At 53.5% G+C, this 23,026-nt stretch overlaps 1 protein-coding gene across 2 annotated transcripts in view; it reads left to right on the forward strand.

The window, feature by feature from the left end:
* The first annotated feature begins 8,633 nt into the window (after window positions 1–8,633).
* Window positions 8,634–23,026, forward strand: part of LOC141126633 (neuronal acetylcholine receptor subunit alpha-10-like) — a 103,784-nt gene continuing 89,391 nt past the window's right edge. For both annotated transcript variants that reach the window (XM_073612554.1, XM_073612555.1), the window contains exon 1: window positions 8,634–8,907. In XM_073612554.1, the coding sequence (XP_073468655.1) occupies window positions 8,862–8,907 (46 nt within the window). In that variant the 5' untranslated portion in view covers window positions 8,634–8,861. The remainder of the gene's footprint in view (window positions 8,908–23,026) is intronic.

The following is a 23,026-nucleotide window of genomic DNA, read 5'->3' on the forward strand; positions in this document are numbered from 1 at the left end:
AAAGACTACAGGGTTGATCATCCCTAGACCACCCTCCCGCCTAGGAAGGTAAGTCACATTCCTTTTGACAAGGTTTATTCTGTTCCCCCATAACAGCTGGAAGAAACAACTATAGATCCTGGTATAGAGAGAAACTGGCAAAATGCAAACAAAACTGACATACAGAAAAATCGGAATCAGGTAAGTCTTGATCAGATCAACCTTTTCCCTCAAGGAAAGCTGCCAACCTTTCCAGCTTGCCACCTTGGCATCGGCATTCTCCAGCCTGTTCACCCAATTTGCATGACCATAGTCACCTGGGCCAAAATCAATGCCTAGAACTCGAATTTTTTGTTGGGGCTCCGGGAAGTCATCCGGGAGAACAAAGCTCTCACCTTCCACACCCATCCAGAAAGCTTCACACTTGTCCTGGTTGACCTTTGAACCTGATGCCCCTGCATACTGCCCTATCACTGAGACCACCTCCTGCGCCTCCGCAGTCCTAGAGATAAAAACAGAAACATCATCAGCATAGGCCACAACCTTCAAAGGAGGTTCACCAGCGATGCCCAAAGGTACCCCACACAAAGGTCCACTCTCTAGCCTTCTAATGAAGGGGTCGATTGCAAACACATATAGCAGAGGACTCAATGAACACCCCTGACGCACACCCGAGCCGACCGCAAAGGGCTGCCCGACCCAACCATTAACCAGAGGAAAGCTTTCAGCCCCTTTGTACAAAATCTTGAGCCAATCAATGAAACCCCCCTCCAGGCCATATTTGTCAAGAAGGAGCCACAAGTACTCATGATTAACCCAATCAAAGGCCTTAGCCTGATCCAATGTCAGCAAAAATTTACCCCAACCAGCAGCCCTACAATGCTCCAAGGCCTCCCGGACAGCTAACACCGCTGAGAAAGTGCTTCTACCTTGGACCGAACAGTGCTGGTGGCGGGATTGCCTCATGGAGGGAGGGAGAGAACCCTCATTCAAACAGTCATTAAAAACCTCTGCAAGGTAGGGAGCCAGGATCGTCTTAAAACATTTATAGAACTCGGCTGTCAGACCATCTGGCCCTGGCGTTTTCTTGATGGCTAGTTTATCAATAGCCCGGATTACCTCATCTGCAGTGATTTCATCTGTCAAATTCATCAAAGGAACATTACTTTCCAGTCCTGGTGTAGAGTCCAAAAAACCCAACATCCTTGTCCAATCAAGGTTCCTTCCTCCCAGGAGATCGGCATAGTATGACCTGACAACCTCCAGGATCCCTGACCTAGACTTCGTCAGAGAGCCCGTACTGTCCCTCAGGCCATTGACCGTCTTAACTGCTACGCTCTGTTTACAGTTCTGGTAAGGGTCAGGCGAATGGTATTTCCCGTAATCCCTCTCCTGAACCAAAGAGGCGTGCCGGTCATATTGATGTCTCCTAAGGAGGAGCTTCACCTCAGAGATCGCCCCAGAATCTCCTCCATTCGAAACAATCCGGTCAAGTTTCCTCCGCAAACGCTGGTAGGTGATATACTTATCTTGCTGCTTCTTTCTTCCTATGGCCTTGAAAAGCCCAACAGTCCGCTGTTTAACAAGCTCCCACCATTCTGACTTGCTGTTGCAAAAGTCTAGGATCGTTACCTGTGCTTGAAAAAAAATCCTCAAAGGATTGTCTTACTCTCTCGTCTTCCAGGAGGGCCGAATTCAATCTCCAGATCTAAGACAGATATTTGCACCCACTTCCGGCATAGACTCCCATGGGAGTCTATTCCTCTTCCTGTCCCTCCGCGCTGTCTCCTGGGAAACACACAGCTCCCAGGAGATAGTGGGGACCAGTTACGATGTGCAGCGCGACTCGCGCATGCGCAGTAGGGAACCGGGAAGTGAAGCCACAACGCTTCACTTCCTGATTCCCTCACCTAGGATGGCGGCGGCAGCTGCCGAGAACCGAGTGGGTTCTTGGCGTCGCCTGCCGACATCGCTGGACCCTGGGACAGGTAAGTGGCCATTTATTAAAAGTCAGCAGGTGCAGTATTTGTAGCTGCTGGCTTTTAATTTTTTTTTTTTGGCGGTTTAGGTGGACCCCCGCTTTAAGGAACTGGCGAGCCTTAAATGAATGCGCGGTTCCCTCCGCCCAGTCTATGTCTGGATAATTAAAATCCCCCATTATGATAACACTTCCCATTCTTGCTGCTAATCCAATTTGTGATAGGAGATCCGTCTCCACTTCCTCCCTCAGGTTAGGGGGCCTATAGCATACTCCCAGTATTATTTTCCCCTTAGCTTCATCCCTTTGGAGCTCTACCCATAAAGATTCCACCTCCTCCCTAGCCCCCTCAGTGATGTCATCTCTCACATTCACTTGTACATTATTCTTGATATATAGGCATACCCCTCCCCCTTTTTTACCCTCTCTATCCTTGCGGTATAGGGTATACCCTTGAATGTTTGCCAGCCAATCATGAGAGCTGTTGAACCAGGTCTATGAAATTCCCACAAAATCCAAATCCTCCTCGTACAACAGTATCTCTAGTTCACCCATCTTGTCTGCCATGCTCCTGGCATTGGTGAACATGCCACATAGTTTAGACCGGCCCGCCTGCTGACGAACCCGGCTTCCATCTGACCCGTCTCTGCCTGATGTTCCGGTACCATGTGGCCTGCCTGTTGACGAACCCGGCTATCCCTGTGACCTGGCCCTGGTGCCCAGCTTGGCCCAGCACAATTACCCGAGTGGCTGCAACTACAGTCCTGCGACCAGCTGCGTTCGTGTGCCTCCTGTCCCTTGACTCCTTCTGTTTCACTCTCAGCGGGATCTGGACTGGAGATACAAGAGAGGCCGACCTCGTCAATTCAGTCTCCCTTCAGGTACGTGACAGATGACCTCAAATCTGAGGAGAATAGGCGGGGTGACGTCACAACTGAGGATAAACGGGGTGACGTCACACCTGAGGATAATAAATGGGGTGTGTAACAGAACCGCTTCCCACACTCCGCTTGAGTGCTTCCGTCATATACCGTTTCCTCCAGGCTGAATATAGATATCAGATATTATAGCCGCATATTAGAACCAAGAACTAAGCAGGACTCGTTTGGCTGCAAAGCTGGAGCACATTTATTTGAACTAACACAGAATATATACCCCACAGGAGGACATCCCCCTCCTGATCACATTAACTCAACAATACAAACTGTACACAGGAATATAATTACAGACATATATTATAAACATTACATTATTCAGCCACCTGGATAACTCAGAGGTCTCATTCCGGCTTCTATCTCAGAGAGTACAATATACATTAATACAAATTTAAACACAACCCACAATGGTTTCCTAGAAGACAGACAATAGGTGAGTTAATTAGCACAAATAACAATGGGTGACCCTAAGAGCCCTTTCACACCGAGCCGCCCATAGCGTTGGCGGCAAAACGCCGCTATTTTTAGCGGCGTTTTACCGTCAGATTAGTGGTGCATTTCGACCACTAGCGGCGGCGCATTTGCCCCCCGCTAGCGGCCGAGAAAGGGTTAAAACCGCCTGCAATGCACCGCAATAGTGGCGTTTTGCCAGCAGTATCCCAGCGCTGCCCTATTGATTTCAATGGGGAGCAGCGGCGGAGGAGCGGTAAACACACCGCTCCAAAGAAGCTGCTGGCAGGACTTTTCCTGATGTCCTGCCAGCGCAGCGCTCCGGTGTGAAAGTCCACCGCTCTCCCATGCCCTCGGGGCTTTCACACTGGAGACAATGCTGCAGCTGTTTGAGGGCGGATTGCAGGCGCTATTTTAACGCTATAGCGCCTGCAAAACGCCCTCGGTTTGAAAGGGGTCTTAGGAGGTACACTAGACCTACTTACAATAAACACATTATAGCAGACAACCCCAGACAGGTGGTTTGCTGATGACATCAACATCTGCTATGAGTCCCATAGTATGGAGCAGTCCTTGCTGGAAATGTGGCATCTAGACCCTTAACATGAATCCCGGGCTTAGAGTCCCAGAGTCTGTGTGTCTCGGGAAGACATGGACTTGAATCCAAAGTAACAAGACCACTCCACAGATCCCCCGGTATACACCTTCCAAAAAGTAATGTTCCCTTAAATACCATGGCCCATACTCAGTGGGTAAGAGGCTTGCTCCCAGTCCTCTCCAAAAACCCCTGTCCCGGCTAGATCTGTCACTGGGTGGCGTCAGATCTGAGGAGGATAAGCGGAGTGACATCACACCTGAGGATAAAAAATGGAGTGACGTCAGATCTGAGGTGGATAGGCGGGGTGATGTCATACCCGAGGAGGATAGGTAGGGTCACGTCAGATCTGAGGAGGAGATTCGGGGTGATGTCAGATCTGAGGAGGATAGGCGAGGTGACGTCACACCTGAGGATAAAAAATGGAGTGACGTCAGATCTGAGGTAGATAGGCGGGGTGATGTCATACTCGAGGAGGATAGGTAGGGTCACGTCAGATCTGAGGAGGAGATCCAGGGTGACGTCAAATCTGAGGAGAATAGGCGGGGTGACGTCAAACCTGAGGAGGATAGGTAGGGTCACGTCAGATCTGAGGAGGAGATTCGGGGTGACGTCACACTTGTGGAGAATAGGTAGGGTCATGGCAGATCTGAGGAGGAGATCCAGGGTGATGTCAGATCTGAGGAGGATAGGCGGGGTGATGTCACACCTGAGGAGGATAGGTAGGGTCACGTCAGATCTGAGGAGGAGATTCGGGGTGACGTCACACTTGTGGAGAATAGGTAGGGTCATGGCAGATCTGAGGAGAATAGGTAGGGTCACGACCGATCTGAGGATATCCAGGGTGATGTCAGATCTGAGGAGGATAGGCGGGGTGACGTCACACCTGAGGAGGATAGGTAGGGTCACGTCAGATCTGAGGTGGAGATCCGGGGTGACGTCACACTTGTGGAGAATAGGTAGGGTCATGGCAGATCTGAGGAGAATAGGTAGGGTCATGACCGATCTGAGGAGGAGATCCAGGGTGATGTCAGATCTGAGGAGGATAGGCGGGGTGACGTCACACCTGAGGAGGATAGGTAGGGTCACGGCAGATCTGAGGAGGATAGGTGGGGGTCCTCTATTGTATCCGGAGCATTAAAAACTTGGGAGCCAATGCCTGGACACCACGCTGTGGGGGCAGTCTATAACGCTGTTTTCGGCACTGGATCCTGCGTGGGGCACTTGGTGCAATGCGTTGGGTTAGCCACAGGGAGCTACACAGGTCCAATACATAGAAATGGTAGATTATGATGATTGGGGCTCTCCTGAAAGGCTTAACTCCATCCAGTTGAAAAAAAGTTTACAAAAAAGTGGGCTATTCCTGTGGATCATCCTAATCAAACATCTCACTGTACCCATTGCGAGGACCCGAGGGCAGGAGAAACAGGGAGTCTGTCTAAAGGAAGCAGGTACACCCTAATGCAGCCTTTCTCAATCTGTTTACCCCACAGGAACCCTTGCAATAATTCCATTGGATGGTGGGTAAGACGTTTGATCACCGGAGCTCACACTCTAAAACAAACACCACCTCTGGCACTCTTCCATGCACACTACACCAGATTTGTTGGAGCACCCGACCCTTTAGGAACCCAGCTTCTGTCACCCAACTCTGTAAGGCCTCCACCTGGTCTTCTCTTTGGTCTTTGTCAAAGTTTTACCCGGTGGACGTGGAATTTTCTGCAGAAGCAGCTTTTGGCAGGAAGGTTCTGGGTTTTTATCATCCCGTTTTCATGGTTCTGTTGCACGACCTTCTCATTCATCTCTTGGGGGACATCCCAGATCCTATGAATGTCCAGTCTATGCCGTGTACAGGGCACCCTTCCTTCCATTCCTCTCCACTGCTTGCTACAAACCTGAGAACTCATCGAGTGGGGTAGAGTTATGGGGAACATCCCAGAGCCTATGAATATCCAGCCTGTGCCGTGTACCGATTAACATGGGGGAAAGTTTGACTTGCCTGTAAATTCCATATCTTGGAGTACAGCACAGAACACATAGGCCACCCTCTATATCTGGGGTAGAACATGTAATGTCTTCCAGCTCCTGCCCCCTCTCCCCCATCCCTGTGACAGCAGGTGGGGGTTCTTCTCCCCGCTCCCACTGTCATTTCCCACACAGCTGATCCCCGTGAATGAATAATCTTCTAACGTGGCAGGTAGACTTGTAGTTTTAGTGGGCTGGGGGCGGAGGTCCCACGTTGTACCCGTCATCTACTGACCCACTGATCGGGTGCAATGCTTTTCAGGCTCCTGCAGGAAAGAATAATAAATGCACATTTTTTTCCTGCAAAAATAACGTCATTATTTTTTCTGTAAAGGAGATCCTAGGCTTTAAATAGCTCTGACCTATACCGCAGTGTTGTATGAAGGATATTGGCCATTACCCATGTCTCAGGTCACCATGCAGGGAATATGGGGGCTGATTTTTGGGGGGTGTATAGAAGGAAGGGGGGGGGGGGCGGCTGGTCCTTCCTGCTCTCTCCGGTGGGACTTTCCCCAGCGGGGATTGTGGAGTGAGATGTGCCGAGGTGAACACCAGGTGGAGCTACAACACTTTGTCTTCACTCCTGAAAGGAATCCTCCACTTTTCAAACGTATTTTTATTAAATGTGAAAAGAAGTTTCATGTAAATAAATTCCTCATTATGTATAACTTGTAATGATCAGTGTCTATGGAGGAAACCATATTTACATTATATAGATGCTAACAATAGTGCGGGAGACTGAGGGGTGAGGTGTCAGGGAATAGTGCGGGAGATTGGGGGGTTATGAGATAAGGAATGGTGTGAGAATTCTGCAGGGGAATTCTGGGGAAGCGGGGTGGGAGTCCTCCGGTGTAATGGGGAATTCCGGGGAAGCGGGGTGGGAATCCTCCGGTGTAATGGGGAATTCCGGGGAAGCGGGGTGGGAGTCCTCCGGTGTAATGGGGAATTCCGAGGAAGCGGGGTGGGAATCCTCCGGTGTAATGGGGAATTCTGGGGAAGCGGGGTGGGAATCCTCCGGTGTAATGGGGAATTCCCGGGAAGCGGGGTGGGTGTCCTCCGGTGTAATGGGGAATTCCCGGGAAGCGGGGTGGGAATCCTCCGGTGTAATGGGGAATTCTGGGGAAGCGGGGTGGGAATCCTCCGGTGTAATGGGGAATTCCGGGGAAGCGGGGTGGGAATCCTCCGGTGTAATAGGGAATTCTGGGGAAGCGGGGTGGGAATCCTCCGGTGTAATGGGAAATTCCGGGGAAGCGGGGTGGGAGTCCTCCGGTGTAATGGGGAATTCTGGGGAAGCGGGGTGGGAATCCTCCGGTGTAATGGGGAATTCCCGGGAAGCGGGGTGGGAATCCTCCGGTGTAATGGGGAATTCCGGGGAAGCGGGGTGGGAATCCTCCGGTGTAATAGGGAATTCTGGGGAAGCGGGGTGGGAATCCTCCGGTGTAATGGGGAATTCCCGGGAAGCGGGGTGGGAATCCTCCGGTGTAATGGGGAATTCCGGGGAAGCGGGGTGGGAATCCTCCGGTGTAATGGGGAATTCCCGGGAAGCGGGGTGGGAATCCTCCGGTGTAATGGGGAATTCCGGGGAAGCGGGGTGGGAATCCTCCGGTGTAATGGGGAATTCTGGGGAAGCGGGGTGGGAATCCTCCGGTGTAATGGGGAATTCCCGGGAAGCGGGGTGGGAATCCTCCGGTGTAATGGGGAATTCCCGGGAAGCGGGGTGGGAATCCTCCGGTGTAATGGGGAATTCTGGGGAAGCGGGGTGGGAATCCTCCGGTGTAATGGGGAATTCCCGGGAAGCGGGGTGGGAATCCTCCGGTGTAATGGGGAATTCCCGGGAAGCGGGGTGGGAATCCTCCGGTGTAATGGGGAATTCTGGGGAAGCGGGGTGGGAATCCTCCGGTGTAATGGGGAATTCCCGGGAAGCGGGGTGGGAATCCTCCGGTGTAATAGGGAATTCTGGGGAAGCGGGGTGGGAATCCTCCGGTGTAATGGGGAATTCCCGGGAAGCGGGGTGGGAATCCTCCGGTGTAATGGGGAATTCCGGGGAAGCGGGGTGGGAATCCTCCGGTGTAATGGGGAATTCCCGGGAAGCGGGGTGGGAATCCTCCGGTGTAATGGGGAATTCCGAGGAAGCGGGGTGGGAATCCTCCGGTGTAATGGGGAATTCTGGGGAAGCGGGGTGGGAATCCTCCGGTGTAATGGGGAATTCCGGGGAAGCGGGGTGGGAATCCTCCGGTGTAATGGGGAATTCTGGGGAAGCGGGGTGGGAGTCCTCCGGTGTAATGGGGAATTCCGGGGAAGCGGGGTGGGAATCCTCCGGTGTAATGGGGAATTCTGGGGAAGCGGGGTGGGAATCCTCCGGTGTAATGGGGAATTCCCGGGAAGCGGGGTGGGAATCCTCCGGTGTAATGGGGAATTCCTGGGAAGCGGGGTGGGAATCCTCCGGTGTAATGGGGAATTCTGGGGAAGCGGGGTGGGAATCCTCCGGTGTAATGGGGAATTCCGGGGAAGCGGGGTGGGAATCCTCCGGTGTAATGGAGAATTCCGGGGAAGCGGGGTGGGAATCCTCCGGTGTCGGGAAGGGATGGTGGTAATTAAAGTGGAGGATGGGATGACGGAGGAGCCGGCAGGTGTCAGGTGATGGTGTAGGAGGATTGGAGGGATTGGTGGGGGGGAGGAGGAAGGAGAAGAGGAGATGAGAAGACAGAACAGTCAGAAGAGGAGGATGGAATGACAGTACAGCTCTGCAGACATGCTGCCCTCTTATATCACTCATACAGCTTGTCAGGACCCTCATACTGAGACCACCTTGTACTGAGGACCCCATGTGTGCTCCCCCAGGACATGAAACCAACTGATCACCCCAACATCTCAACTCCCTGACCTAAACCAGATCACCATGAGACTGCTGGCTATTCTCTGCTGCTGGATATCCATCCTTCCAGGTAAGTGCAGAGCCTCTGGAGACCCCCATACCCCTCCACCTGATCACAGGAGACCCCCATACCCCTCCACCTGATCACAGGAGACCCCCATACCCCTCCACCTGATCACAGGAGACCCTCACACCCCTCCACCTGATCATAGGAGACCCCCATACCCCTCCACCTGATCACAGGAGACCCCCATACCCCTCCACCTGATCACAGGAGACCCTCACACCCCTCCACCTGATCACAGGAGACCCTCATACCCATCCACCTGATCATAGGAGACCCCCATACCCATCCACCTGATCATAGGAGACCCCCATACCCCTCCTCCTGATCACAGGAGACCCTCATACCCCTCCACCTGATCATAGGAGACCCCCATCCCTCTCCACCTGATCACAGGAGACCCCCATACCCCTCCACCTCATCACAGGAGACCCCCATACCCATCCACCTGATCATAGGAGACCCCCACACCCCTCCACCTGATCACAGGAGACCCCCATCCCTCTCCACCTGATCATAGGAGACCCCCATACCCCTCCACCTGATCACAGGAGACCCCCACACCCCTCCACCTGATCACAGGAGACCCCCATACCCCTCCACCTGATCATAGGAGACCCCCATACCCCTCCACCTGATCACAGGAGACCCCCACACCCCTCCACCTAATCACAGGAGACCCCCATACCCCTCCTCCTGATCACAGGAGACCCCCATACCCATTCTCCTGATCATAGGAGACCCCCATCCCCCTCCTCCTGATCATAGGAGACCCCCATACCCCTCCACCTGATCACAGGAGACCCCCATACCCCTCCTCCTGATTATAGGAGACCCCCATACCCCTCCTCCTGATCATAGGAGACCCCCATCCCTCTCCACCTGATCACAGGAGACCCCCATCCCTCTCCACCTGATCACAGAAGACCCTCATACTCCATCACCTGATCATAGGAGACCCTCATACTCCTCCACCTGATCATAGGAGACACCCATACCCCTCCTCCTGATCACAGGAGACCCCCATACCCCTCCTCCTGATCATAGGAGACCCCCATCCCTCTCCACCTGATCACAGGAGACCCCCATACCCCTCCACCTGATCATAGGACACCCCCATACCCCTCCACCTGATCACAGGAGACCCTCATATTCCTCTACCTGATCATAGGGGACCCCCATCCCTCTCCACCTGTTTACAGGAGACCCCCCTCCCTCTCCACCTGATCACAGGAGACCCCCATCCCTCTCCACCTGATCACAGTAGACCCTGATATCCCTCACCTGTCTGTACAATGATCTGTACCCCATCAAAGGATCCCTCAGACTTTTCCCCAATTTAGAAGATTAACATTCCTGTGTAATAGTTCTTCACCAGCAATCTTCTCTTTTTTTAAAATTGTTTTTGCAAATGCCAATTTTTTTATTAAGTGCAAAATGTGAACGGTCAGATCTCCATATTTCACGGTTAGGTCATCAATGAGCCTTCCCTCCTCCATCTCCATCAATGTGCCTTTCCTCCCCACCTCCATCAATGAGCCTTTCCTCCCCACCTCCATCAATGAGCCTTCCCTCCCCACCTCCATCAATGATCCTTCCCTCCCCACCTCCATCAATGAGCCTTCCCTCCCCACCTCCATCAATGATCCTTCCCTCCCCTCCATCAATGATCCCTCCCTCCCCACCTCCATCAATCAGCCTTCCCTCCCCACCTCCATCAATGATCCTTCACTCCCCACCTCCATCAATGATCATTCCCTCCCCACCTCCATCAATGAGCCTTCCCTCCCCCCACCTCCATCAATGATCCTTCCCTCCTCACCTCCATCAATGAGCCTTCCCTCCCCACCTCCATCAATGATCCTTCCCTCCTCACCTCCATCAATGAGCCTTCCCTCCCCACCTCCATCAATGAGCCTCCCCCCCAACCTCCATCAATGAGCCTTCCCTCCCCAACTCCATCAATGAGCCTTCCCTCCCCACCTATATCAATGAGCCTTCCCTCCCCACCTATATCAATGATCCTTCCCTCCCCACCTCCAACAATGATCCTTCCCTCCCCACCTCCATCAATGAGCCTTCCCTCCCCACCTCCAACAATGATCCTTCCCTCCCCACCTCCATCAATGATCCTTCCCTCCCCACCTCCATCAATGATCCTTCCCTCCCCACCTCCATCAATGATCCTTCCCTCCCCACCTCCATCAATGATCCTTCCCTCCACCTCCATCAATGAGCCTTCCCTCCCCACCTCCATCAATGATCCTTCCCTCCCCACCTCCATCAATGATCCTTCCCTCCCCACCTCCATCAATGAGCCTTCCCTCCACCTCCATCAATGAGCCTTCCTTTCTATAGTTACATAGTAGGTGAGGTTGAAAAAAGTCACAATTCCATCAAGTCCAACCTGTATGTTGTGGTTGTTCAGGTGTTTATCTAATAGTTTCTTGAAACTATCGATGCTCCCCGCTGAGACCACCGCCTGTGGAAGGGAATTCCACATCCTTGCCGCTCTTACAGTAAAGAACCCTCTACGTAGTTTAAGGTTAAACCTCTTTTCTTCTAATTTTAGTGAATTTATTTATTATCTTTGTTGCCCTTCTTTGTACTCGCTCCATTTCCAGTACATCCTTCCTGAGGACTGGTGCCCAGAACTGGACAGCATACTCCAGGTGCGGCCGGACCAGAGTCTTGTAGAGCGGGAGAATTATCGTTTTATCTCTGGAGTTGATCCCCTTTTTAATGCCAATATTCTGTTTGCTTTGTTAGCAGCAGCTTGGCATTGCATGCCATTGCTGAGCCTATCATCTACTAGGACCCCCAGGTCCTTTTCCATCCTAGATCCCCCCAGAGGTTCTCCCCCCAGTCTATAGATTGCATTCAGATTTTTGCCACCCAAATGCATTATTTTACATTTTTCTACATTGAACCTCATTTGCCATGTAGTCGCCCCTCCCCCATTCATTTGTTCAGATCTTTTTGCAAGGTTTCCACATCCTGCGGAGAAGTTATTGCCCTGCTTAGCTTAGTATTGTCTGCAAATACAGAGATTGAACTGATTATCCCATCCTCCAGATCGTTTATGAACAAATTAAATAGGATTGGTCCCAGCACAGAACCCTGGGGGACCCCACTACCCACCCCTGACCATTCTGAGTACTCCCCATTTATCACCACCCTCTGAACTCGCCCTTGTAGCCAGTTTTCAATCCATGTACTCACCCTATGGTCCATGCCAACGGACCTTTTTTTGTACAGTAAACGTTTATGGGGAACTGTGTCAAATGCTTTTGTAGAATCCAGATACACCACGTCTACGGGCCTTCCTTTATCTAGATGGCAACTCACCTCCTCATAGAAGGTTAATAGATTGGTTTGGCAAGAACGATTCTTCATGAATCCATGCTGACCTCCATCAATGGGCCTCCCCTCCCCACCTCCATCAATAAGCCTTCCCCCACCTCCATCAATGATCCCCACCACCTCCATCAATGACCGCCCCCCACCTCCATCAATGATCCTCCCCCCAAACCTCCATCAATGAGCCTTCCCCCCACCTCCATCAATGACCCTCCCCCCACCTCCATCAATGAGCCTTCCCCCCACCTCCATCAATGAGCCTTCCCTCCCCATCTCCATCAATGATCCTCCCCCCAACCTCCATCAATGAGCCTTCCCCCCACGTCCATCAATGTGCCTTCCCTCCCCCCACCTCCATCAATGAGCCTTCCCTCCCCCCACCTCCATCAATGATCCTTCCATCCCCACCTCCATCAATGATCCTTCCCTCCCCAACTCCATCAATGAGACTCCCCCCCACCTCCATCAATGAGCCTTCCCTCCCCCACCTCCATCAATGATCCTTCCCTCCCCACCTCCATCAATGATCCTTCCCTCCCCACCTCCATCAATAAGCCTTCCCTCCCCACCTCCATCAATGATCCTTCCCTCCCCACCTCCATCAATGATCCTTCCCTCCCCACCTCCATCAATGAGCCTTCCCTCCCCCACCTCCATCAATGAGCCTTCCCTCCCCACCTCCATCAATGATCCTTCCCTCCTCACCTCCATCAATAAGCCTTCCCTCCCCACCTCCATCAATGATCCTTCCCTCCCCACCTCCATCAATGAGCTTTCCCTCCCCACCTCCATCAATGATCCTTCCCTCCCCACCTCCATCAATGATCCTTCCCTCCCCACCTCCATCAATGATTCTTCCCTCCTCACCTCCATCAATGAACCTTCCCTCCCCACCTCCATCAATGATCCTTCCCTCCTCACCTCCATCAATGATCCTTCCCTCCTTACCTCCATCAATGAGCCTTCCCTCCCCACCTCCATCAATGACCCTTCCCTCCCCACCTCCATCAATGATCCTTCACTCCCCACCTCCATCAATGATCCTTCCCTCCCCACCTCCATCAATGAGCCTTCCCTCCCCCCACCTCCATCAATGATCCTTCCCTCCTCACCTCCATCAATGAGCCTTCCCTCCCCACCTCCATCAATGATCCTTCCCTCCTCACCTCCATCAATGAGCCTTCCCTCCCCACCTCCATCAATGATCCTTCCCTCCCCACCTCCATTAATGATCCTTCCCTCCCCACCTCCGTCAATGATCATTCCCTCCCCACCTCCATCAATGAGCCTCCCTCCCCACCTCCATCAATGAGCCTTCCCTCCCCACCTCCATCGATGATCCTTCCCTCCCCACCTCCATCAATAAGCCTTCCCCCCACCTCCATCAATGACCCTCCCCCCCACCTCCATCAATGAGCCTTCCCTGCCCACCTCCATCAATGATCCTCCCCCTTAACCTCCATCAATGAGCCTTCCCTCCCCACCTCCATCAATGAGCCTTCCCTCTCCACCTCCATCAATGATTCCCCTCCCTACCTCCATCAATGAGCCTTCCCTCCCCCCACCTCCATCAATGAGCCTCCCCCCCACCTCCATCAATGAGCCTTCCCTCCCCACCTCCATCAATGATCCTCCCCCTTAACCTCCATCAATGAGCCTTCCCTCCCCACCTCCATCAATGAGCCTTCCCTCTCCACCTCCATCAATGATTCCCCTCCCTACCTCCATCAATGAGCCTTCCCTCCCCACATCCATCAATGAGCCTTCCCTCCCCACCTCCATCAATGAGCCTCCCCCCACCTCCATCAATGATCCTTCCCTCCCCACCTCCATCAATGAGCCTTCCCTCCCCCCACCTCCATCAATGATCCTTCCCTCCCCACCTCCATCAATGTTCCTTCCCTCCCCAACTCCATCAATGAGACTCCCCCCCACCTCCATCAATGAGCCTTCCCTCCCCCACCTCCATCAATGATCCTTCCCTCCCCACCTCCATCAATGATCCTTCCCTCCCCACCTCCATCAATAAGCCTTCCCTCCCCACCTACATCAATGATCCTTCCCTCCCCACCTCCATCAATGATCCTTCCCTCCCCACCTCCATCAATGAGCCTTCCCTCCCCCACCTCCATCAATGAGCCTTCCCTCCCCACCTCCATCAATGATCCTTCCCTCCTCACCTCCATCAATAAGCCTTCCCTCCCCACCTCCATCAATGATCCTTCCCTCCCCACCTCCATCAATGAGCTTTCCCTCCCCACCTCCATCAATGATCCTTCCCTCCCCACCTCCATCAATGATCCTTCCCTCCCCACCTCCATCAATGATTCTTCCCTCCTCACCTCCATCAATGAACCTTCCCTCCCCACCTCCATCAATGATCCTTCCCTCCTCACCTCCATCAATGAGCCTTCCCTCCCCACCTCCATCAATGACCCTTCCCTCCCCACCTCCATCAATGATCCTTCACTCCCCACCTCCATCAATGATCCTTCCCTCCCCACCTCCATCAATGAGCCTTCCCTCCCCCCACCTCCATCAATGATCCTTCCCTCCTCACCTCCATCAATGAGCCTTCCCTCCCCACCTCCATCAATGATCCTTCCCTCCTCACCTCCATCAATGAGCCTTCCCTCCCCACCTCCATCAATGATCCTTCCCTCCCCACCTCCATTAATGATCCTTCCCTCCCCACCTCCGTCAATGATCATTCCCTCCCCACCTCCATCAATGAGCCTCCCTCCCCACCTCCATCAATGAGCCTTCCCTCCCCACCTCCATCGATGATCCTTCCCTCCCCACCTCCATCAATAAGCCTTCCCCCCACCTCCATCAATGACAATCCCCCCCACCTCCATCAATGAGCCTTCGCTGCCCACCTCCATCAATGATCCTCCCCCTTAACCTCCATCAATGAGCCTTCCCTCCCCACCTCCATCAATGAGCCTTCCCTCTCCACCTCCATCAATGATTCCCCTCCCTACCTCCATCAATGAGCCTTCCCTCCCCCCACCTCCATCAATGAGCCTCCCCCCCACCTCCATCAATGAGCCTTCCCTCCCCACCTCCATCAATGATCCTCCCCCTTAACCTCCATCAATGAGCCTTCCCTCCCCACCTCCATCAATGAGCCTTCCCTCTCCACCTCCATCAATGATTCCCCTCCTTACCTCCATCAATGAGCCTTCCCTCCCCACATCCATCAATGAGCCTTCCCTCCCCACCTCCATCAATGAGCCTCCCCCCACCTCCATCAATGATCCTTCCCTCCCCACCTCCATCAATGAGCCTTCCCTCCCCCACCTCCATCAATGAGCCTTCCCTCCCCACCTCCATCAATGATCCTTCCCTCCTCACCTCCATCAATAAGCCTTCCCTCCCCACCTCCATCAATGATCCTTCCCTCCCCACCTCCATCAATGAGCTTTCCCTCCCCACCTCCATCAATGATCCTTCCCTCCCCACCTCCATCAATGATCCTTCCCTCCCCACCTCCATCAATGATTCTTCCCTCCTCACCTCCATCAATGAGCCTTCCCTCCCCATCTCCATCAATGATCCTTCCCTCCTCACCTCCATCAATGAGCCTTCCCTCCCCACCTCCATCAATGACCCTTCCCTCCCCACCTCCATCAATGATCCTTCCCTCCCCACCTCCATCAATGATTCTTCCCTCCTCACCTCCATCAATGAGCCTTCCCTCCCCACCTCCATCAATGATCCTTCCCTCCTCACCTCCATCAATGAGCCTTCCCTCCCCACCTCCATCAATGATCCTTCCCTCCTCACCTCCATCAATGAGCCTTCCCTCCCCACCTCCATCAATGATCCTTCCCTCCCCACCTCCATTAATGATCCTTCCCTCCCCACCTCCATCAATGATCATTCCCTCCCCACCTCCATCAATGATCCTTCCCTCCACACCTCCATCGATGATCCTTCCCTCCCCACCTCCATCAATAAGCCTTCCCCCCACCTCCATCAATGACCCTCCCCCCCACCTCCATCAATGAGCCTTCCCTGCCCACCTCCATCAATGATCCTCCCCCTTAACCTCCATCAATGAGCCTTCCCTCCCCACCTCCATCAATGAGCCTTCCCTCTCCACCTCCATCAATGATTCCCCTCCCTACCTCCATCAATGAGCCTTCCCTCCCCCCACCTCCATCAATGAGCCTCCCCCCCACCTCCATCAATGAGCCTTCCCTCCCCACCTCCATCAATGATCCTCCCCCTTAACCTCCATCAATGAGCCTTCCCTCCCCACATCCTTCAATGAGCCTTCCCTCTCCACCTCCATCAATGATTCCCCTCCCTACCTCCATCAATGAGCCTTCCCTCCCCACATCCATCAATGAGCCTTCCCTCCCCACCTCCATCAATGAGCCTCCCCCCACCTCCATCAATTAACCTTCCCTCCCCACCTCCATCAATGAACCTTCCCTCCCCCCACCTCCATCAATTAGCCTTCCCTCTCCCCACCTCCATTAATGAGCCTTTCCTCCCCAACTCCATCAATGAGCCTTCCCTCCCCACCTATATCAATGAGCCTTCCCTCCCCACCTATATCAATGATCCTTCCATCCCCACCTCCAACAATGATCCTTCCCTCCCCACCTCCATCAATGATCCTTCCCTCCCCACCTCCATCAATGATCCTTCCCTCCCCACCTCCATCAATGATCCTTCCCTCCCCACCTCCATCAATGATCCTTCCCTCCCCACCTCCATCAATGATCCTTCCCTCCTCACCTCCATCGATGAGCCTTCCTTCCCCACCTCCATCAATGATCCTTCCCTCCTCACCTCCATCAATGAGCCTTTCCTTCCCACCTCCATCAATGATCCTTCCCTCCCCACCTCCATCAATGATCTTTTCCTCCCCACCTCCATCAATGATTCTTCCCTCCCCACCTCCATCAATGATCCTTCCCTCCCCACCTCCATCAATGAGCCTTCCCTCCCCCCACCTCCATCAATGATCCTTCCCTCCTCACCTCCATCAATGAGCCTTCCCTCCCCACCTCCATCACTGATCCTTCCCTCCTCACCTCCATCAATGAGCATTCCCCCCACCTCCATCAATGACCCCCCCACCTCCATCAATGAGCCTTCCCTCCCCACCTCCATCAATGATCCTCCCCCTTAACCTCCATCAATGAGCCTTCCCTCCCCACCTCCATCAATGAGCCTTCCCTCCCTCCACCTCCATCAATGAGCCTTCCCTCTCCCCACCTCCATTAATGAGCCTTCCCTTCCCAACTCCATCAATGATCCTTCCCTCCCCACCTCCATCAATGATCCTTCCCTCCCCACCTCCATCAATGAACCTTCCCTCCCCATCTCCAACAATGATCCTTCCCTACTCACCTCCATCAATGAGCCTTCCCTCCCCACCTCCATCAATGATCCTTCCCTCCCCACCTCCATCAATGATCCTTCCCTTCTCACTTCCATCAATGAGCCTTCCCTCCCCTCCATCAATGATCCTTCCCTCCCCCCACCTCCATCAATGAGCCTTCCCTCCCCACTTCCATCAATGATCCTTCTCTCCCCACCTCCATCAATGATCCTTCCCTCCCCACCTCCATCAATGAGCCTTCCCTCCTCACCTCTATCAATGAGCCTTCCCTCCCCACCTCCATCAATGATCCTTCCCTCCCCACCTCCATCAATGAGCCTCCCCTCCCTACCTCCATCAATGAGCCTTCCCTCCCCCCACCTCCATCAATGAGCCTTCCCTCCCCCCAACTACATCAATGAGCCTTCCCTCCCCCCACCTCCATCAATGATCCTTCCCTCCCCACCTCCATCAATGAGCCTTCCCTCCCCACCTACATCAATGACCCTTCCCTCCCCACCTCCATCAATGATCCTTCCCTCCCCACCTCCATATATGAGCCTTCCCTCCCCACCTCCATCAATGATCCTTCCCTCCCCACCTCCATCAATGAGCCTTCCCTCCCCACCTCCATCAATGAGCCTTCCCTCTCCACCTCCATCAATGATCCCTCCCTCCTCCCCACCTCCATCAATGAGCCTTCCCCCCACCCCCATTAATGAGCCTTCCCTCCCCCATCACCATCAATGAGCCTTCCCTCCCCACCTCCATCAATAATCCTTCCCTCCCCACCTCCATCAACGAGCCTTCCCTCCCCACCTCCATCAATGACCCTTCCCTCCCCACCTCCATCAATGAGCCTTCCCTCCCCACCTCCATCAATGATAGTTCCCTCCCCACCTCCATCAATGAGCCTTCTCTCCCCACCTCCATCAATGAGCCTTCCCTCCCCACCTCCATCAATGATCCTTCCCTTCCCCCCACCTCCATCAATGAGCCTTCCCTCCCCCATGACCATCAATGAGCCTTCCCTCCCCACCTCCATCAATGAGCCTTCCCTCCCCACCTCCATTAATGATCCTTCCCTCCCCACCTCTATCAATGAGCCTTCCCTCCCCACCTCCATCAATGAGCCTTCCCTCCCCACCTCCATCAATGATCCTTCCCTCCTCCCCACCTCCATCAATGAGCCTTCCCCCCACCTCCATCAATGAGCCTTCCCTCCCCACCTCCATCACTGAGCCTTCCCTCCCCACCTCCATCAATGAGCCTTCCCTCCCCACCTCCATCAATGACCCTTCCCTCCCCACCTCCATCAATGATCCTTCACTCCCCACCTCCATCAATGAGCCTTCCCTCCACCTCCATCAATGAGCCTTCCTTTCTATAGTTACATAGTAGGTGAGGTTGAAAAAAGTCACAATTCCATCAAGTCCAACCTGTATGTTGTGGTTGTTCATGTGTTTATCTAATAGTTTCTTGAAACTATCGATGCTCCCCGCTGAGATCACCGCCTGTGGAAGGGAATTCCACATCCTTGCCGCTCTTACAGTAAAGAACCCTCTACGTAGTTTAAGGTTAAACCTCTTTTCTTCTAATTTTAGTGAATTTATTTATTATCTTTGTTGCCCTTCTTTGTACTCGCTCCATTTCCAGTACATCCTTCCTGGACTGGTGCCCAGAACTGGACAGCATACTCCAGGTGCGGCCGGACCAGAGTCTTGTAGAGCGGGAGAATTATCGTTTTATCTCTGGAGTTGATCCCCTTTTTAATGCCAATATTCTGTTTGCTTTGTTAGCAGCAGCTTGGCATTGCATGCCATTGCTGAGCCTATCATCTACTAGGACCCCCAGGTCCTTTTCCATCCTAGATCCCCCCAGAGGTTCTCCCCCCAGTCTATAGATTGCATTCAGATTTTTGCCACCCAAATGCATTATTTTACATTTTTCTACATTGAACCTCATTTGCCATGTAGTCGCCCCTCCCCAATCATTTGTTCAGATCTTTTTGCAAGGTTTCCACATCCTGCGGAGAAGTTATTGCCCTGCTTAGCTTAGTATTGTCTGCAAATACAGAGATTGAACTGTTTATCCCATCCTCCAGATCGTTTATGAACAAATTAAATAGGATTGGTCCCAGCACAGAACCCTGGGGAACCCCACTACCCACCCCTGACCATTCTGAGTACTCCCCATTTATCACCACCCTCTGAACTCGCCCTTGTAGCCAGTTTTCAATCCATGTACTCACCCTATGGTCCATGCCAACGGACCTTTTTTTGTACAGTAAACGTTTATGGGGAACTGTGTCAAATGCTTTTGTAGAATCCAGATACACCACGTCTACGGGCCTTCCTTTATCTAGATGGCAACTCAGCTCCTCATAGAAGGTTAGTAGATTGGTTTGGCAAGAACGATTCTTCATGAATCCATGCTGACCTCCATCAACGAGCCTCCCCCCCACCTCCATCAATGGGCCTCCCCTCCCCAACTCCATCAATAAGCCTCCCCCCACCTCCATCAATGATCCCCACCACCTCCATCAATGACCGCCCCCCACCTCCATCAATGATCTTCCCCCCAAACCTCCATCAATGAGCCTTCCCCCCACCTCCATCAATGACCCTCCCCCCACCTCCATCAATGAGCCTTCCCCCCACCTCCATCAATGAGCCTTCCCTCCCCATCTCCATCAATGATCCTCCCCCCAACCTCCATCAATGAGCCTTCCCCCCACCTCCATCAATGAGCCTTCCCTCCCCCCACCTCCATCAATGAGCCTTCCCTCCCCCCACCTCCATCAATGATCCTTCCCTCCCCACCTCCATCAATGATCCTTCCCTCCCCAACTCCATCAATGAGACTCCCCCCCACCTCCATCAATGAGCCTTCCCTCCCCCACCTCCATCAATGATCCTTCCCTCCCCACCTCCATCAATGATCCTTCCCTCCCCACCTCCATCAATAAGCCTTCCCTCCCCACCTCCATCAATGATCCTTCCCTCCCCACCTCCATCAATGATCCTTCCCTCCCCACCTCCATCAATGAGCCTTCCCTCCCCCACCTCCATCAATGAGCCTTCCCTCCCCACCTCCATCAATGATCCTTCCCTCCTCACCTCCATCAATAAGCCTTCCCTCCCCACCTCCATCAATGATCCTTCCCTCCCCACCTCCATCAATGAGCTTTCCCTCCCCACCTCCATCAATGATCCTTCCCTCCCCACCTCCATCAATGATCCTTCCCTCCCCACCTCCATCAATGATTCTTCCCTCCTCACCTCCATCAATGAGCCTTCCCTCCCCACCTCCATCAATGATCCTTCCCTCCTCACCTCCATCAATGAGCCTTCCCTCCCCACCTCCATCAATGACCCTTCCCTCCCCACCTCCATCAATGAGCCTTCCCTCCCCCCACCTCCATCAATGATCCTTCCCTCCTCACCTCCATCAATGAGCCTTCCCTCCCCACCTCCATCAATGATCCTTCCCTCCTCACCTCCATCAATGAGCCTTCCCTCCCCACCTCCATCAATGATCCTTCCCTCCCCACCTCCATTAATGATCCTTCCCTCCCCACCTCCGTCAATGATCATTCCCTCCCCACCTCCATCAATGAGCCTCCCTCCCCACCTCCATCAATGATCCTTCCCTCCCCACCTCCATCGATGATCCTTCCCTCCCCACCTCCATCAATAAGCCTTCCCCCCACCTCCATCAATGACCCTCCCCCCCACCTCCATCAATGAGCCTTCCCTGCCCACCTCCATCAATGATCCTCCCCCTTAACCTCCATTATGAGCCTTCCCTCCCCACCTCCATCAATGAGCCTTCCCTCTCCACCTCCATCAATGATTCCCCTCCCTACCTCCATCAATGAGCCTTCCCTCCCCCCACCTCCATCAATGAGCCTCCCCCCCACCTCCATCAATGAGCCTTCCCTCCCCACCTCCATCAATGATCCTCCCCCTTAACCTCCATCAATGAGCCTTCCCTCCCCACCTCCATCAATGAGCCTTCCCTCTCCACCTCCATCAATGATTCCCCTCCCTACCTCCATCAATGAGCCTTCCCTCCCCACATCCATCAATGAGCCTTCCCTCCCCACCTCCATCAATGAGCCTCCCCCCACCTCCATCAATTAACCTTCCCTCCCCACCTCCATCAATGAACCTTCCCTCCCCCCACCTCCATCAATTAGCCTTCCCTCTCCCCACCTCCATTAATGAGCCTTTCCTCCCCAACTCCATCAATGAGCCTTCCCTCCCCACCTATATCAATGAGCCTTCCCTCCCCACCTATATCAATGATCCTTCCATCCCCACCTCCAACAATGATCCTTCCCTCCCCACCTCCATCAATGATCCTTCCCTCCCCACCTCCATCAATGATCCTTCCCTCCCCACCTCCATCAATGATCCTTCCCTCCCCACCTCCATCAATGATCCTTCCCTCCCCACCTCCATCAATGATCCTTCCCTCCTCACCTCCATCGATGAGCCTTCCTTCCCCACCTCCATCAATGATCCTTCCCTCCTCACCTCCATCAATGAGCCTTTCCTTCCCACCTCCATCAATGATCCTTCCCTCCCCACCTCCATCAATGATCTTTTCCTCCCCACCTCCATCAATGATTCTTCCCTCCCCACCTCCATCAATGATCCTTCCCTCCCCACCTCCATCAATGAGCCTTCCCTACCCCCACCTCCATCAATGATCCTTCCCTCCTCACCTCCATCAATGAGCCTTCCCTCCCCACCTCCATCACTGATCCTTCCCTCCTCACCTCCATCAATGAGTATTCCCCCCACCTCCATCAATGACCCCCCCACCTCCATCAATGAGCCTTCCCTCCCCACCTCCATCAATGATCCTCCCCCTTAACCTCCATCAATGAGCCTTCCCTCCCCACCTCCATCAATGAGCCTTCCCTCCCTCCACCTCCATATATGAGCCTTCCCTCTCCCCACCTCCATTAATGAGCCTTCCCTCCCCACCTCCATCAATGATCCTTCCCTCCCCACCTCCATCAATGAACCTTCCCTCCCCACCTCCATCAATGAGCCTTCCCTCCCCATCTCCAACAATGATCCTTCCCTACTCACCTCCATCAATGAGCCTTCCCTCCCCACCTCCATCAATGATCCTTCCCTCCCCACCTCCATCAATGAACCTTCCCTCCCCACTTCCATCAATGAGCCTTCCCTCCCCTCCATCAATGATCCTTCCCTCCCCCCACCTCCATCAATGAACCTTCCCTCCCCACTTCCATCAATGATCCTTCTCTCCCCACCTCCATCAATGATCCTTCCCTCCCCACCTCCATCAATGAGCCTTCCCTCCCCACCTCCATCAATGATCCTTCCCTCCCCACCTCCATCAATGAGCCTCCCCTCCCCACCTCCATCAATGAGCCTTCCCTCC

This window comes from Aquarana catesbeiana, linkage group LG02 (assembly GCF_042186555.1).
Source record: "Aquarana catesbeiana isolate 2022-GZ linkage group LG02, ASM4218655v1, whole genome shotgun sequence".
Lineage (NCBI taxonomy): Eukaryota > Metazoa > Chordata > Amphibia > Anura > Ranidae > Aquarana > Aquarana catesbeiana.